The 14,221-nt window shown below is 40.1% G+C and overlaps 1 protein-coding gene across 1 annotated transcript in view; it reads right to left on the bottom strand.

Annotated features, from left to right (window-relative positions):
• Positions 1–2,666: 2,666 nt before the first annotated feature.
• LOC101569378 (aromatase) overlaps positions 2,667–14,221 on the bottom strand; it is a 32,289-nt gene continuing 20,734 nt past the window's right edge. The window contains exons 6-9 of the mRNA XM_004638999.2: positions 10,446–10,560; positions 9,319–9,481; positions 7,135–7,376; positions 2,667–3,162 (exon numbers count right to left, since the gene is read on the bottom strand). Of these exons, the coding sequence (XP_004639056.1) occupies positions 2,914–3,162; positions 7,135–7,376; positions 9,319–9,481; positions 10,446–10,560 (769 nt within the window). The 3' untranslated portion in view covers positions 2,667–2,913. The remainder of the gene's footprint in view (positions 3,163–7,134; positions 7,377–9,318; positions 9,482–10,445; positions 10,561–14,221) is intronic.

Genomic DNA, 14,221 nt, shown 5'->3' with positions numbered 1-14,221 from the left:
TCAAGGCCAGCCTGAACTGCATAGTGAGACCCTGTCTCAAAAAGACCAAAAGAAAAAAAAAATAGTACCTTAGTAAACCCAACAGGAATGACCATAGAGGCCCTGTGGTTCAGTCCATACTTACAGATGAGTCTTCTCATGTTTGGACTGGAGGCCATGCAGAACTGTGAAGAGAAGCCAGTACAAGCAAAATGAAACAGCTCCTGGGCTTGGCTCCCTGGGGGAGTCCTGTGCCTACCACTTTGGACAAAAATCCTTAGGTGTTTTTCTGTTTAAATTTCTGCATGAGCACAGCAGGGACTTGTCTGCTTTCAGCACAGTGTGTGTGGGTGGCAGTACATTAGAACACTGGTTCCAAAATTGGGCTCAATGTGTGTTGAGCACCTCACCCTGAATCTAAACTGGGCTTGTTGTATAGATCTTCCTGCCTCAGCCTTCTAGATTGCTAGTATTACAGGTATGTACCACCATTCCTAGTTAGAGTTAAAAAAAATGGGGAGCAGTATCAAATAACAGAATCTGAGACATTGGTCCCAAATGTTGAGATATGTATAGGTAGGAGAGCAAATCTCCTGCATGTAACAGGAATAAAAATACTTGGGCAATTTCCTTTTGTATAAAGTGGGGAAATAGTCTTGTTGGGAGAGTTAAATGGAATGATAGTGTAAGTATCACAAATTGCAATCAACTCATGACCCAGGTCAAATTAGCAAGTTTTTCTTACAAGTTCAGGTCAGAGAGAGTGCTCCAGAGCCCAAAAGATACAGGAGCAGAGGAAGTTCCAATACTGTTCTTTTCCCAGTTCCTTGAGTACTGATGAAAATAAGATCGCCACCGCACTCCAGGATGACAGCGAAGTACTGACCAACAGGGCAAAATTCTGAAGAAATATTTTCAAATATTGATACATTACCTGACTGAAAAGCCAAAAGTATTTCAAAATCTGTAGAACAAGCATAAGGAACTTGGAATTTGTTTACACAGGGCAAGCAAAGTGAAAATTTCAACAGCATCCAGATGAATAGAGTCTGGGAAACTTTGCTGGATTGTTCAGTAGAGCACTTGTCCTCTTGTCCTCTCCACGCTTTCCCTGTCCCCCACCACCTGATTCCCAGTTTCTATCATTATATCTTGTCTGAATTATGTGTATGCATTTACTTCGGCCCTTCATTTCACTGTATAGACATCATGCTGGTAAACATGGACATATACAATACATGTAGATGTTCCAAGAGAATTAGTTGGTTGAAGGACACTGATCTGAATTCTCTTTTCCTTTACCATGCATAACCTGCCAGTGAAGGACAGTGTGAAGGGTGCATTAGTAATGTTCAAGTGAATTAGCTTGAAGTCCTTATATTTCAAAGTGAGCCCTTCCTGTAAATGTTCTAGAGCTGCTATAAACCCTTTTAGGTACAAAGCATATTCCATGTACCCTTAGATCATATGCACAATCCAGATATTTATACCCTCATTTATTTCCCTGTGTATCAGAGATCATCCTTAAATTTGAACATCTGCTTCTTTTCTTGGTTTCTGGATTCACTGAGAGTATCTGTGAACAAGACTGTGTATTTGAAACTGATTTTGACAGGAAGTATGGAGAGTTGGCCTGGAGAGATGAGGATGGGCATGCATTTGAAGAGAAACAATAGCTCCTCCTTTCAGCAGGCTTACATTCATTTTATATTCACCCATGATTTTGTTTCTAAGTAGCAGGCTGGGATGTGATGGCCAGAGACTTGATGGAACTATTTAAACATTAATAAATGACTTTCATTCTTGTTTGTGACATACAGTAGGTACTCCCAGAATGATTAAATAAGACAACCAAAATGATTTTTAAAATTAACCCATTTATTGATTCCTTCTAAAGAGCTAATTCCAAGGTATCCATTTTATCCATGGCTACATACAGTGATGGAATCACACTTTTTAAATCTCTAAAAATCACAGATAAAATTTAGGAAATGATGTGAAGGTTTCTACTGATCTGTGGACTAGACTTTTGGTGTCTTAGAATGAAAGGGAGGGATACAATGTTAAGAAAGGATAGTAAGAGAGGAAGACTCCCAGAAATCAGAATACAATGAGCTGCAGCTTACATGTGGATTTAGAAGACTTTGTTTTCCTGGAACTACTGAGGCAATGGTAAAAGTTATGTCACTTTCTAAAACCATGTCTTTGTCAGTCTAATGCAGCTAAACAATAGTGCAAGCACAAAAAGGGTTTTTATTGAATTTGAAGAACATTGTGTTTATTTCCCTATAACACGTATAGAGTCCTAGTCATGTTTCACTTTGGCGGTCACTAGGTTTGCTTGTGTTACCTGAATTTATACCTACTGTCTCAATGGCAAGTGTTGGAAGCATGAATTAAAGATTGTGAAGGTACTTGGCTTTTGCCACAGAAAGATTACGTATGGACACATTTGAGGGAACTGGACATAACTCTTGGGAAACTTCAGATGCCAAATTTCTGAGTATTTAACAATATGAATTAAAAAAACAAGTAGAAGCTCCTTAATCCATCTAGCCAGTATGTTTGGCCCTAAAGGCGTGGACATGGGCTGGCTTTCTTAGCAGTATGTTAAGGGCAGTGGAGACCCAGAAGAAAACACAGAAGTTTTCCTTGCTGTCCTTCTTCCCTAGTCACACCTTATAGAAATGTTCATTCAGTGCTGCAGCATTTCACTGACTGCTTCTACAAGCGCTTCTCTTGCACTTGGGTTCTCTGGTTTGGAGAAGAGTAGAAGTCTGATAGTTGCCGTCATGCTGACGTGAGTCGGTGCTAGGCTCGTGTAACATCTTGGGCCTCGAGTGTTCACTGTGAGGATGACACTACCTAAACAGTGATGATTCTGTGTGACATGCTAATGAGAAATGCTCCAGATTAGGTGCTGACCAGTCCTCTTCAGTGTTTGAGACACTTTTCTGAATTTCTTGGGATTAAAATCATTTTTGGCAGGTCAACTGTCTCATTTGGGTGTGTGGACAGGTTGCTCGTTTTCTGTATGTTTTCCACACACCTTCCTTGCAGTGTCTTCACATGGAATCGTCTCAGAAGGGTCACCAGGATGACTTTCATCATCACCATGGCAATGTATTTCCCTGCACAGCTACGGGGCCCAAAGCCAAACGGCTGAAAATACCTGTAAGGAACCTGTGGAAATTACGGGACAGTCATTACATTGGGAAAGGCCATCATTTTGCAGTAGTTTCTGATTCACTCTGAAGACCCTGGTTGGTCACAACTTTTAGTTTCAGGGGTTTGGGCAGGTTCCTCACTAAGGTGAAGGAGTGAGACAAGATAATCCCATCTAGAGATTTACCTCTAGTAATACAGACCCAACCTAAGAAGCTCCCCTTTTGCCTTTCCTGTCAGTGAGCTGCAGTAAAGGGAGGCAAATCAGCTTATTGTAAGTAATGCTAGGAAACCAAGCCATCTCCGTAGACCAGCCAGCTTTATGACTGCTTTCAAATCACCAAGGCAAAGCTTGGCTTCAGATGCAGGAGAGAGACAGGCTGCATTCTTGGCCTGTCTGTGCCAAACATTTGCTTTTAGGTATACGGCAAATGAATGAGGATCATATCTTTGTGTCATGCTCGCATAGTCCCTGGCATGTAGAAGTTGCTCATACAGTCTTGTTGGTCAGTTGACTGATTTGCATGGCATTATCTCGGTTGCCAGTGTAGAAACAGGCTAAATTAACATAGTAGATTAGCATTGTGTTTCTAGACTCATTATAATGAGGTGAAAAGAAAAACTGGCACTTAGATTTAAAAGCACTGTCACATAAATTTTGATATGATTAGGCTTAATCTCCAGTATTCATCAGTGGTATACAAAAAAGCTGAAATGTTAAGACTCACAAAGCAGTACTCCAAAAAATTCTCAAGGATATTCTAATAGAAACAGTGATATGATGAATGTCAAAAAGTACAGGAGAATGAATGCATCAGGTAGGGTAAGCTGCTAAACAGAAAAGGGATAATAGGAAACAGTAACCATAGAATAATGCAAGGACAGGAATATGTGAATACCTTCTAGTTGTAACTCTCATAGTTCCTAATAAAAAGACCTCAGATTAGAAGACTATATCGAACTATGAAACTGAATGTTATGCTATATAAAAGAAACATATTTACTCCTAAAAGAAATTGAAAGACTAACAATCAAAGAATAGAAAACAATATTTCATGCAACTTGAACCTCAAAAGAAGTAGGAGTAGCTATTGTAGTGCAGACACCATGGACTTTATGCCACAGCTGATCATAAGAGGCAAAGGTCAGCATATATTGGTAAAGGGAACAATTCAACATGAAGAGATAGCATATATATATATATATATATATATATATATATATCATCAGAGCATGCAACTTCATAAAAAATACTACTTAACATAAAAGATCAGATAAACAACACAATGAGAGTGGGGAGCTCCACACCCCAGTATCATACATAGACCTATTAGCAAGACAGTATTTCAGCAAAGAAATAGCAGAGTTGCATCACCCCTTCCAACAATGGACTTAGCAGATATCTACAGAACATTCCACTGAACAGTAGAATGCAAATTCTTCTCAATAGCACAGTACTTTCTCCAGAGTAGACCACACATCAGCCCATGAAGCACTCTTCAATAAATGCAAAAGAATCAAAAATTTTCCACACATTATCAGGCCGTAGCTCAATGAAACTAGAATACAATGGCTAATAAATTACAGAAGTTATGCAGGTACATGAAGATCAAATAATATACTTTTGGATACTCAACAGATCCCAGAAGAAACCTAGAAAGAAATTAATCAGTTCCTATAGTGTGGTATACCAGTATATTGGATGCAGTGAAAGCAGTCCTAGTATAGATGTTTATAAGTGTAAATACCCAGAACAGAAAAGTAGACCAAGCCCAAGTAAATAACCTAAAAATGTACCCCAAATTCCTAGACAAACAAAAGTAACCTAAATCCAATGCTAGTACTAGGAAGGAGATTACAAAGATCAGAACATATATTGATGATATACTTTATACATATAGATATACTTAACCTATCTTACCAGAAAAGATGTATATCAGTGCAGTTAGAAATGAAGAAGGCAAAATCACAAAGGACACCACCAAGGTCAAGCAGCTTATAATTCATTGCTTTAAAAAATATTCCAATATATTGGAGAATACAGAAAAAATGGACAGATGTCTAGATTCATGTGAATTACCAAAACTGAACAAAGAAGTTACAAAAAGTGTGAATAACTCATTAAAAGACAATGCAACGGAGATAGTAATGAAAGATCTACCAAGTAAGAAAAGCCTAGGGTCCAATAAATTCACAAGTGATTCTATAAAAACATTAGGGACAATCTAATACCATTATTCCTGAAACTCTTCGGTGAACTGGAAAGGTAAGGCAAACTGACAAATTCACTCTTGGAATCTAACCTAACCTTGATTCCAAAACCAGATATAAAAAAAGAAAGCCACAGACTAATCTTAATAAATACAGATGCAAAAATCCTCAATCAGATATGGAAAAAGAGGATGCAGTCGTTCTTTAACAAGATCATACATCATGGTTGAGAAGGCCTCATCCTAGGGATGAAAAGATGGTTCAGTATACACAAATTAATAAATGTAATACATCACATAAATTGAAACCAGGACAAAAAAATACAGGCTATCATCTTAATAGACACAGGCCATATCAAAGCCTTTGATAAAATTGAGCATCCATTCATGAATAAAAACCCTAATCAAGACATCCTTGTACTGGCACACAAAAAAATACAGATGAATCAGTAGAACAGAATAGAGGATGCAGAAGCAAACTCAGGCACATTCAAGCCCCTGTTCTTCAACAAAGGGTCTGCAAAGACTTGCTGGAAGAAAGATACCGTCTTTAACAAATGGTGCTGGAAAAGCTGACTATACCAATATAGAAGATTGAATTTAGACCCATATGTCTCACTATGTCCTCAACTAAAATCAAAATGGATCAAAGATCTAAATATTAAAACAAAAAAGAGCCCTACTTGAAGATAAAATAGGTAAAACTCTTGAACTTAGGGGTATAGGCAAGGACTTTCTGAACAGAACTCTAATTGGACAAGATATAACAGCCAAAAATCAAGAATGGGATTACATAAAATTAAGAAGATTCTGCACAACAACAGAAATAACCAACACAGTGAAGAGTTAAGCTACAGAATTGGAAAACAAACTACCAGCTACTCCTGCCACTGAAGACTAATATCTAGAATATATAGAGTTCCAAAAAACGGGCCCCCTAAGAGACCCAATCAAAAAGTTATCACCTATAACAAATAGATATGGCTTAAGAGAAGTATAAATGCTCAATAAATATTTGGAAAAATGGTGAATATCTCTGTCCATTAAAGAAAAGCAAATTAAAACAACAGTGGTATTCAATCTTAATTCAAAAGATTGAATGGCTATTGTTGGCTATTGTCAAAAAAATTAAATATGGCCAGTGAAATAGCTCAGTGGACTAAGCACCTGCTTAGGCAAGTGCAGGGACTGGGGTTCAATCCCTGCTGCCATATGCTGTGCAGGCCCTGCCCCCAGGTGCACTGAGTGCCCCTGAGACTGGGTGTGGTGGCACACACCTGCAATCCCAGTGCTGGGGAGGCTGAAAACAGGAAAATCACTAGGAGTCCAAGCTGCATAGTGAGAGCCTATACCAAATACATAAAAAAAGGAAATTAAATAATAAATATTGGCAAGGCTATGGGGGAAAAAGGAACATTTCTGTCATATTTCCCCCACATATGATCTGTCTGGGAAATATGCCTTATTATGATTTTTGAGGAGGCTTGTAATATAAGCCCTACCCCCAAATTGAACCCTAGTCAAGATAAACAGAGGCATTTAGTATGTCCTTTGCAGCACATGACAGACATACTGAATTATAATTTATAGACCCATCATCTTGTCTGTTAGGCCAAATGTGGTGCCATGTTCCATGTTAGGGATACTGTGTTTTCTGAGGAGGTGAAAGGGAAACAGTAAGAGGATTTGAGTGCACATGATACAAACACATGAAGGAGAATGGATTTAACACCTGACATTAGTAAGAGTAGTAGAGTAGATGTTAAGGAAGGACTCTTACATTCTTCTCAAAGTTTTCTAGAGTAAATTCATTGGGCTTAGGGAAAAACTCCAGTCTATGCATTCTTCCAATATTCAGGATAATGTTAGTTCCCTTTTTCACTGTGTAGCCATCAATGACATCATCTTCTAAGGCTTTGCGCATGACCAAATCCACCACAGGCTGGTAGCGCATGCTCTCATAGATGAAGTTTTCTAGCACTTTTAATTTCTGTATATCATCAATTTCTATGTCTCTTTCACCTGTGGACACCAATAAAAAAGAAAAGGAAGGTAATGTTAGTTTCAATATTTCATGAACATTAATTTTCCTGTTTTTTCCACAGAACAGTTTTCATGGTTAAAGTCAAGTTTAATACTTCCAATGCACACTAGCACTCACAACCAAGTATGCTATATTCAGCCAATACACTTTTATTAAAATCAAATATGAGGTCAGTTATCTTAAAACCTGGAAGATTTCATAGATAAGCTGAAATCTCTTGGAAAATATGGTAACACTGGCCCACATGCATCGAAGGGCTGAATTTGAGACTTCACTTACCCCTTGAGAGGGGTATACACTCTATAGATCCATGTCAAATACACACGGTCTGCTCCACACATTCATCCTATCTGTCTGGTCTCTGAGGCTGTGAGTTTTGGTCCTGGGCTCTAAAATCTAGGGAATGGTCATGAGAAAACTAGAACCACAGTCACCCCAGAGGAGTGGGAGAGGCTGCTTCTGTGGTCAGAAAAGCACATGGACTTAGTCCATATCAGCAAAATTTTCTCCTCTGGTGATCTGTGTAGTCATCTGCACACACTCCATTCATGGCACCTCTGCATCTCATCAGAGCAGCCTGTTACAGTGGAGTGACAAGAATCCACCTACACAGTGGCAAAATATGTGCTGCACACCAGGGTGGGGATTGGTATTGATGAGCATCTCTTCTTCAGCCTGGATAGATGCCAGTCAGGAAGATTAGTTTAGTACCAGAGACGGCAGAGCCACAGAGAGCCCTCAGTGGGCCACTGCCTTTGCAGACTCAGAACCCGCCTAGTGTCTTGTGGCAGCCCTGTCTCCTGTGTAACTAGACTCCCTAGCAGGTCTAGTGTGACCATAGCACTGTGCCAGTACTAAAGGGCCTGCCCCCGTGCTCTTCTGCTGAGGATCTAGTGGGGAGAACATAAGTGGGGTGGGAGCAGAAGGGAAGAGGACCAAGCTGATCAAAGTCATTTGCTAAAGCGCTGGGACCACATCTTGTGTGCTGAGCACAGAAGGGAACACGGACACATGTACAAGTGTTCTGCTGTTTGTCCATATTGTTGTGTCTGCTGAAGAATCAGGGAAACATCAGGAAGCACAAGAAGGTGGCCATGGTGCCACACATACGGTGTTCACATGTGCAAACACAGCCTTAGAAACTCAGAATTACCCTATCTTATATGAAAACCCAAAAAGTGCTGCAGATGCAGCTCAGTGTATAGGTCCTTGGTTTAAGCCTCACTGCAGCCAAGCAAAACAAAGCAAAGAAAAAAAAAATCATTATAAAGACTTCTGTCTTTTCTGCTCTGGCAATTCTGATCTCTCCTGACTGGCGCCATGTTTCTCTGAGGAGTTGGTGTGGAAAGATGTTGAAGCAGAGGCAGGGCACAGAGTTGGGAGGCAGGCAAGAGTAGGCCAGGGACCTGCTCCTGAGCATGTGAAGGGCCGCATCTCTGGCCAGGAGCAATGAAGGGAATCCACCCCTCCCCTGTGTTTGCTATTATCCTTTCCTCCTCCTGCCATCTGGAAGCTCAGTTGTGATCAGACTGCTTCTAACTCAGAAGCACATCCGTAAATGACAGCTGTTTTCCTGGGTGCGTGCACAGAAAGCTTTTTGACTACTAATGCTGGAATAACATTGTACATGATCCCACCTTCTTGTAAGATAGACAAATTTCCCCATCTGTCTTTGTCTGCACAAGCAAATGATCTTGAGGAACATGCAGCATACACGGAGCAGGGATTGCCCCTGTGGTGGGAGTGAGGCTGGGAGGACAGTGGAAAGCCCTGGGATTATCACTTTCTGCTTTGTACTTCTCTTCATCTGAAATTTTCATAGAACCATCTTTCAAACAAATATAACTCCCTCTAAATGTCAAAGGAAATGACAGAGGGAGTTATATTTTAAGCTTTGTGGTTGAGCTGATACAGTCTTACCAATGACTGTCTGGATTTCCTTCATGATGGCCTCTTCAACCTTAGGGTGCTCTGCTATGAGAAACAGCATGAAGTACACCGAGACAGACATGGTGTCAGGCGCTGCAATGAGCATTTCCAGTATGCACTGGTTCACATTCTCTCTTGTGAGTTCTCCACGTTTCTGAGCAATTGAAAGAGGGGGAAATTCAGACAAATGAAAGGGGAAGTAACCCTCCAAGACCAACCACCTCCACACAAGGCAATTACAGAAATTGTGTCTCTCCCACTGACTGTGAACACTTCGCATGAGGATCTTCAGCTGAAATAGGCACAGTTTAGCCGACTAGCCGTGCTTCAGGTGCTTGGGTTCCATAGCCGTGGATTGAACCAAGCAGACATGGAAAATATTTTTTTTAGATTGGATTTGCTGAACATAACTTTTCTGCTTGTTGCTTTCACATACACAGTACAGTAGAGTAACTTTTTCCAAAGCATATATATTATATTAGATATTACAGTTCATAGATGATCCAAAGTATGCTGAAGATATGCCCAGCTTACATGCACAAACAGTACCACTTTCTATAAGGGACTTGAACACCCTTGCATTGTGGTATCTGGGGAGAGTTCTAGAGCACAGCCCAGTGGGTACTGAGGGAGCACAGTAGTTAGCCTTTTCGGTGTCTCTGCTTCCTCTCTCCCTATTTTGTGTCATGAGTTTCCCTCTTAAAATTTATTCTTAATAGGCCTTTTACTACTGTTTACACAGGATTGCTAGAGGAAGTGGTTCAAAAGGGAAATATGAAAGGGCCAGCCAGATGGCTCAGCAGATTAAAGTGCTTAGGCAGATGCAGGGGCCAGAGGTTCGATTCCTGGCCTGCTATTCTGGCCGCACAGCCTGGGCACACTGAGACAGTAATTGAGACTGGGCGTGATGCCCAGCACCTGAAATCCCAGCGCTAGGGAGGCTGAAAAACAGGAGGATCACTATGAGTCCGATCTGTGTAATGAGACCCTGTAGACCCTGGACTAAAATACATTAAAAAAAGAAAAATATGCAGCAGTTTTAAAAGGAGAGCTTTCCTCCCCTGTACACAGATGGTCACAATGTGTTGTGTGGATAACAGGTTAGTTCTTGTCAGTACCTCAGCAAAAATCAACTCAGTGGCAAAATCCATACACTCTTCCAGTTTCTCTGCTGTGCAAACCTTGTGTCTTTTTTCTTCTACCAAATTATCTATGGCATCTTTCAAATCCTTCCTAGAGGAAAAAAAAAAAGGCAAAATATGATCTTATAGTCAGTTTATACAGATAGCAAAACAGACTCATTTGCTCTTTGTTAAATGAAATATTCTGCTTTAATTGAAGCCAGGTATGCTCATAGTAGATTAATTTGTATCTTATGTCTCCACAAATATGCTTAATTTACATATACTTATGTGTACTTCCTATAAAGGTAGCCAAGTTAAGTAAGATTGCTGCACACTGTAGCAAAATTAGATACCAGTTTACAGCTAAAGTTTAAAAACTTATACCAAAGGTCACATGAAACTATGTTTTGTAACTTCTGATTTGGCAGGTACAGTTGTTCACTTAAAAATGTAGATGTCTTTAATGGTGGCACATGATATTCACTTTATCACAAACATGCCCTTTTCGTATTTTCTCATAGCTACACAGCAGAAGTTAATTTGCCTGGTCCCGAAGATTACTGAGGTTGAGGGGTGTGTGTGTGTGTGTGTGTGTGTGTGTGTGTGTGTGTTTCCTTTCAGTGCTTAGGATTTAAGCCAGAGGTGTTTTACAACTGAACTACACATCCACAGACTCCAAATTTTTTTTCTTTTCAGACAGGGTCTCACTAAGTTGTATAGGCTGGCCTTGAACTTGCAAGTTGTCCTGCCTCAGCTTCCTGAGTAGGAGAGATTATAGATATGCATGATGCTGCACATGACTGAGTTTGAGATTCTCATTATAGATAATAACTTTTAGTAGAGTGAATATTCTCGATAGTTTTTAGATTTAGTCTCATGTCTTATGGCTTCTACACTAGGTAAGTATTTGCTGAAACAATGTGTGGCTACATAAATGTACTAAGCATTTGGACAGTGCAGTTTCAGGAAAAGCCCCTTTGATAAGGGTGAGGTTTTAGCCCAGGTCCTTCTCTTTCTGTGTAACTCATTTGAGTTCTGTGAACCTTGTGCATCTTTCTAAGTGAAAGGATCAAACTCAACAGACAATGACATTATCTTGACATCTAAATTGTTATTCTTTCTTTCATTGTATGTGTTCATCCATGTATGTATTTTATATGGAAAAGATTCTGTATTATGTTAAATGTATAATTCGTCCTTCTTTTACATTCTGATTTTTATTGTCACTTGTATACTTCATTTGTAGATGTTTTTGGTATGTCATCTTCATGTTCAATACAGCTCACAGGAAATGTAAGGGAAGAATATTTAAACAATGCCCCAAATGTCCCACTTCAGTTTTAAAGTTTATCAGGACATCATAAGAAGGTAGTTAAGCATTTTTTTGAGGGGTGTGGCTCAGCCTGCCCTCACAGTGGGGCTGGCACAGCATGTGGTACCAGGGATCAAACTCTGGCCCTCTGTACCTGCCTAAGCTTGCCTAAGCAGGCACTTTAGACTGCTGAGCTATCTCATCAGCCCAGTAGTTAAACATTTTGAGAGGTATTTTTATAGTCTATGTAGTAAGTATATATCTCTAAACAAGTATCTAAACTCACACATGTCTATATAAACTTCTCAATATATATACCAAAAGATATTCACATAAATTTGTTTTGCTATCCATTTAGGTTTTAGTAAATGTTCTTTGAGAAATTTTTCCATAAAAAGGACAGATATTCACTCAGTTGCTGGTTATGGCCTTCCCTTCCTATAGGCTGAGAGTATCAATAGCATTTCTCCCTGAGCACTGGCCCCAAATGGCCCAGGAAGTATGACAATTCCCCTAGACTTTGAATCCATAGAGTTCTTAGAACCACAGCCACTACTGAGCAGATCCTTCCTCCCTGACTGCCCTCCGTGCTTGGGCAGCAGTAGCTTGCAGATGCCCTTTGGGGTCTGTTATGATTTATGTCTAGTTGTAGCCCCCAAAGCCTCATGTAAGTTATGGGGTAGACAGGGCTGGAGGAGCAACGAGTGGCTTGTGGGGTGGAGCCAGAGGAGCAGGGCAGGGCCCAACGGGTGGAGCCAGAGAGACATGAACCATAAAACTGGCTAGCCTATCCTTTCTCAGAGATGTGAAGAGGGTCATCCCGGACACAGCAGCACCCCAGCCTCTTCCCCAGACCCTGTAGAGCAGGGGCAGTGTCTTGAAGCCTCCAGTAACTGTGAGCTAAATAAACTTTTCCTTCCTTCATTTTGAGCATCAGGTATTTGTCCCAGCAATGAGATAAGAGCAACTAAGACAGAATTAGATGTGGGGAGGGTCATCCTGGACACAGCAGCACCCCAGCTTCTCCTCCAGTGTCTTAAAACCTCCAGTAACTGTGAGCTAAATAAATCTTTTCTTCCCTCATTTTGAGTGTCAGGTATTTGTCCCAGCAACGAGAGAAGAGAAACTAAGACAGAATTTGGTACCAGAAGTGGGGCTACAGAAACAGAATATAGTGATGGCATTTTTAAAAAATGGTCTTAAGAATTCTTGGAATTGGCTTTGAGACTTGATGAGACCTAAAGACACAATGGTCTCTTCTGGTATTAAGGAGAATATTGATACTCCTTGGCATGAGGTTTTTGAACTAACATGCCATATAGATCCATTTGATTATCTTAATTTACCAGGAATTAGGATAAATTCCTAATGTCAGGAATTTAGAGATTCCATGCAGAAAAATTTTGAGTCTCTCTGGCAGAGTAGGGAATATAATGATGTGATGCCACTTGGTTGGTCTTAGCTTCAGTGGACGAACTTATGTATGAAAATAAGGAGCTTAAAGATACACTTTTCTGCCTTCAGACCCAGATAAAAAATTTAAAAGTGTCTAAGTGTGTCCTGACAAAAACATTTTAAAGTGTGTAAGTGTGTCCTGACAGAAAATCTCCTTTCTTTTAGCCACAAGGTTGAGGTTGCAGAGACCCAAATGCAGTCCCTCATAATACAATTGACTGAACTGCACAATAAATTAAATGCTCAGCCTCAAAGAGTATCTGAAGCAAAGATGAGGGCACTGTTTGGAAACGAATGGGATCCCATGAATCGGAATGGAGATTTGGGGAGAGTCATCCTGGACACGGCAGTGCCCCAGCCTCTCCTCCTCTGTCTTGAAACCTCCAGTAACTAGTTAAATAAACCTTTTCTTCCCTCATTTTGAGTGTCAGGTATTTGTCCCAGCAACCAGAGAAGAATAACTAAGACAGGGTCCTTCCTAATTAGTGAGAGGTTGACCCTACATAAGTGTATGCTCTGGATTCAGATTTTCATCAGCACTAGAAGAACTGAGATCAGTGGCAGTTTCTGGAGAATAGTAATTCTCAGACTTACAAGCATCTATTAGAAGAATCTATTTATGATTTGATGGTTTGGAATTCTGAGTACCTTTTCCACTAAGACAATGATAGAATGAGTGCCAGCTCATTCTACAGACAACTATGTAAGGTTTGTGTGGTTAAAACCTTTATTTTGCAAAATAAGTGATGGAAAACAATAGTGCTATGATATTTGGAGTTAAAAGAAGCAAATATAAAACCAAGTAGATATGGAGCAGGTTTCCAAGCATTTTGTTTGAAATAAATTTTTAAGAAGTTTTGGCATTATTTTAAGGAAGTGGTGGGGTGGGATTCAAAGATTTCTCTCAGTTTTTACTACTCTAGAATACAGGAGACAGAAAGGTATACCCCAACCATCCTTAAATGCTACATATAGAGGCAGTGTTGCTGAGCTGCTATCTGCC

Source organism: Octodon degus, unplaced genomic scaffold, assembly GCF_000260255.1.
Source record: "Octodon degus isolate 3935 unplaced genomic scaffold, OctDeg1.0 scaffold00105, whole genome shotgun sequence".
Lineage (NCBI taxonomy): Eukaryota > Metazoa > Chordata > Mammalia > Rodentia > Octodontidae > Octodon > Octodon degus.
Note: the sequence above shows the minus strand (reverse complement) of the source record. Positions and strands in the feature narration are given on the sequence as shown.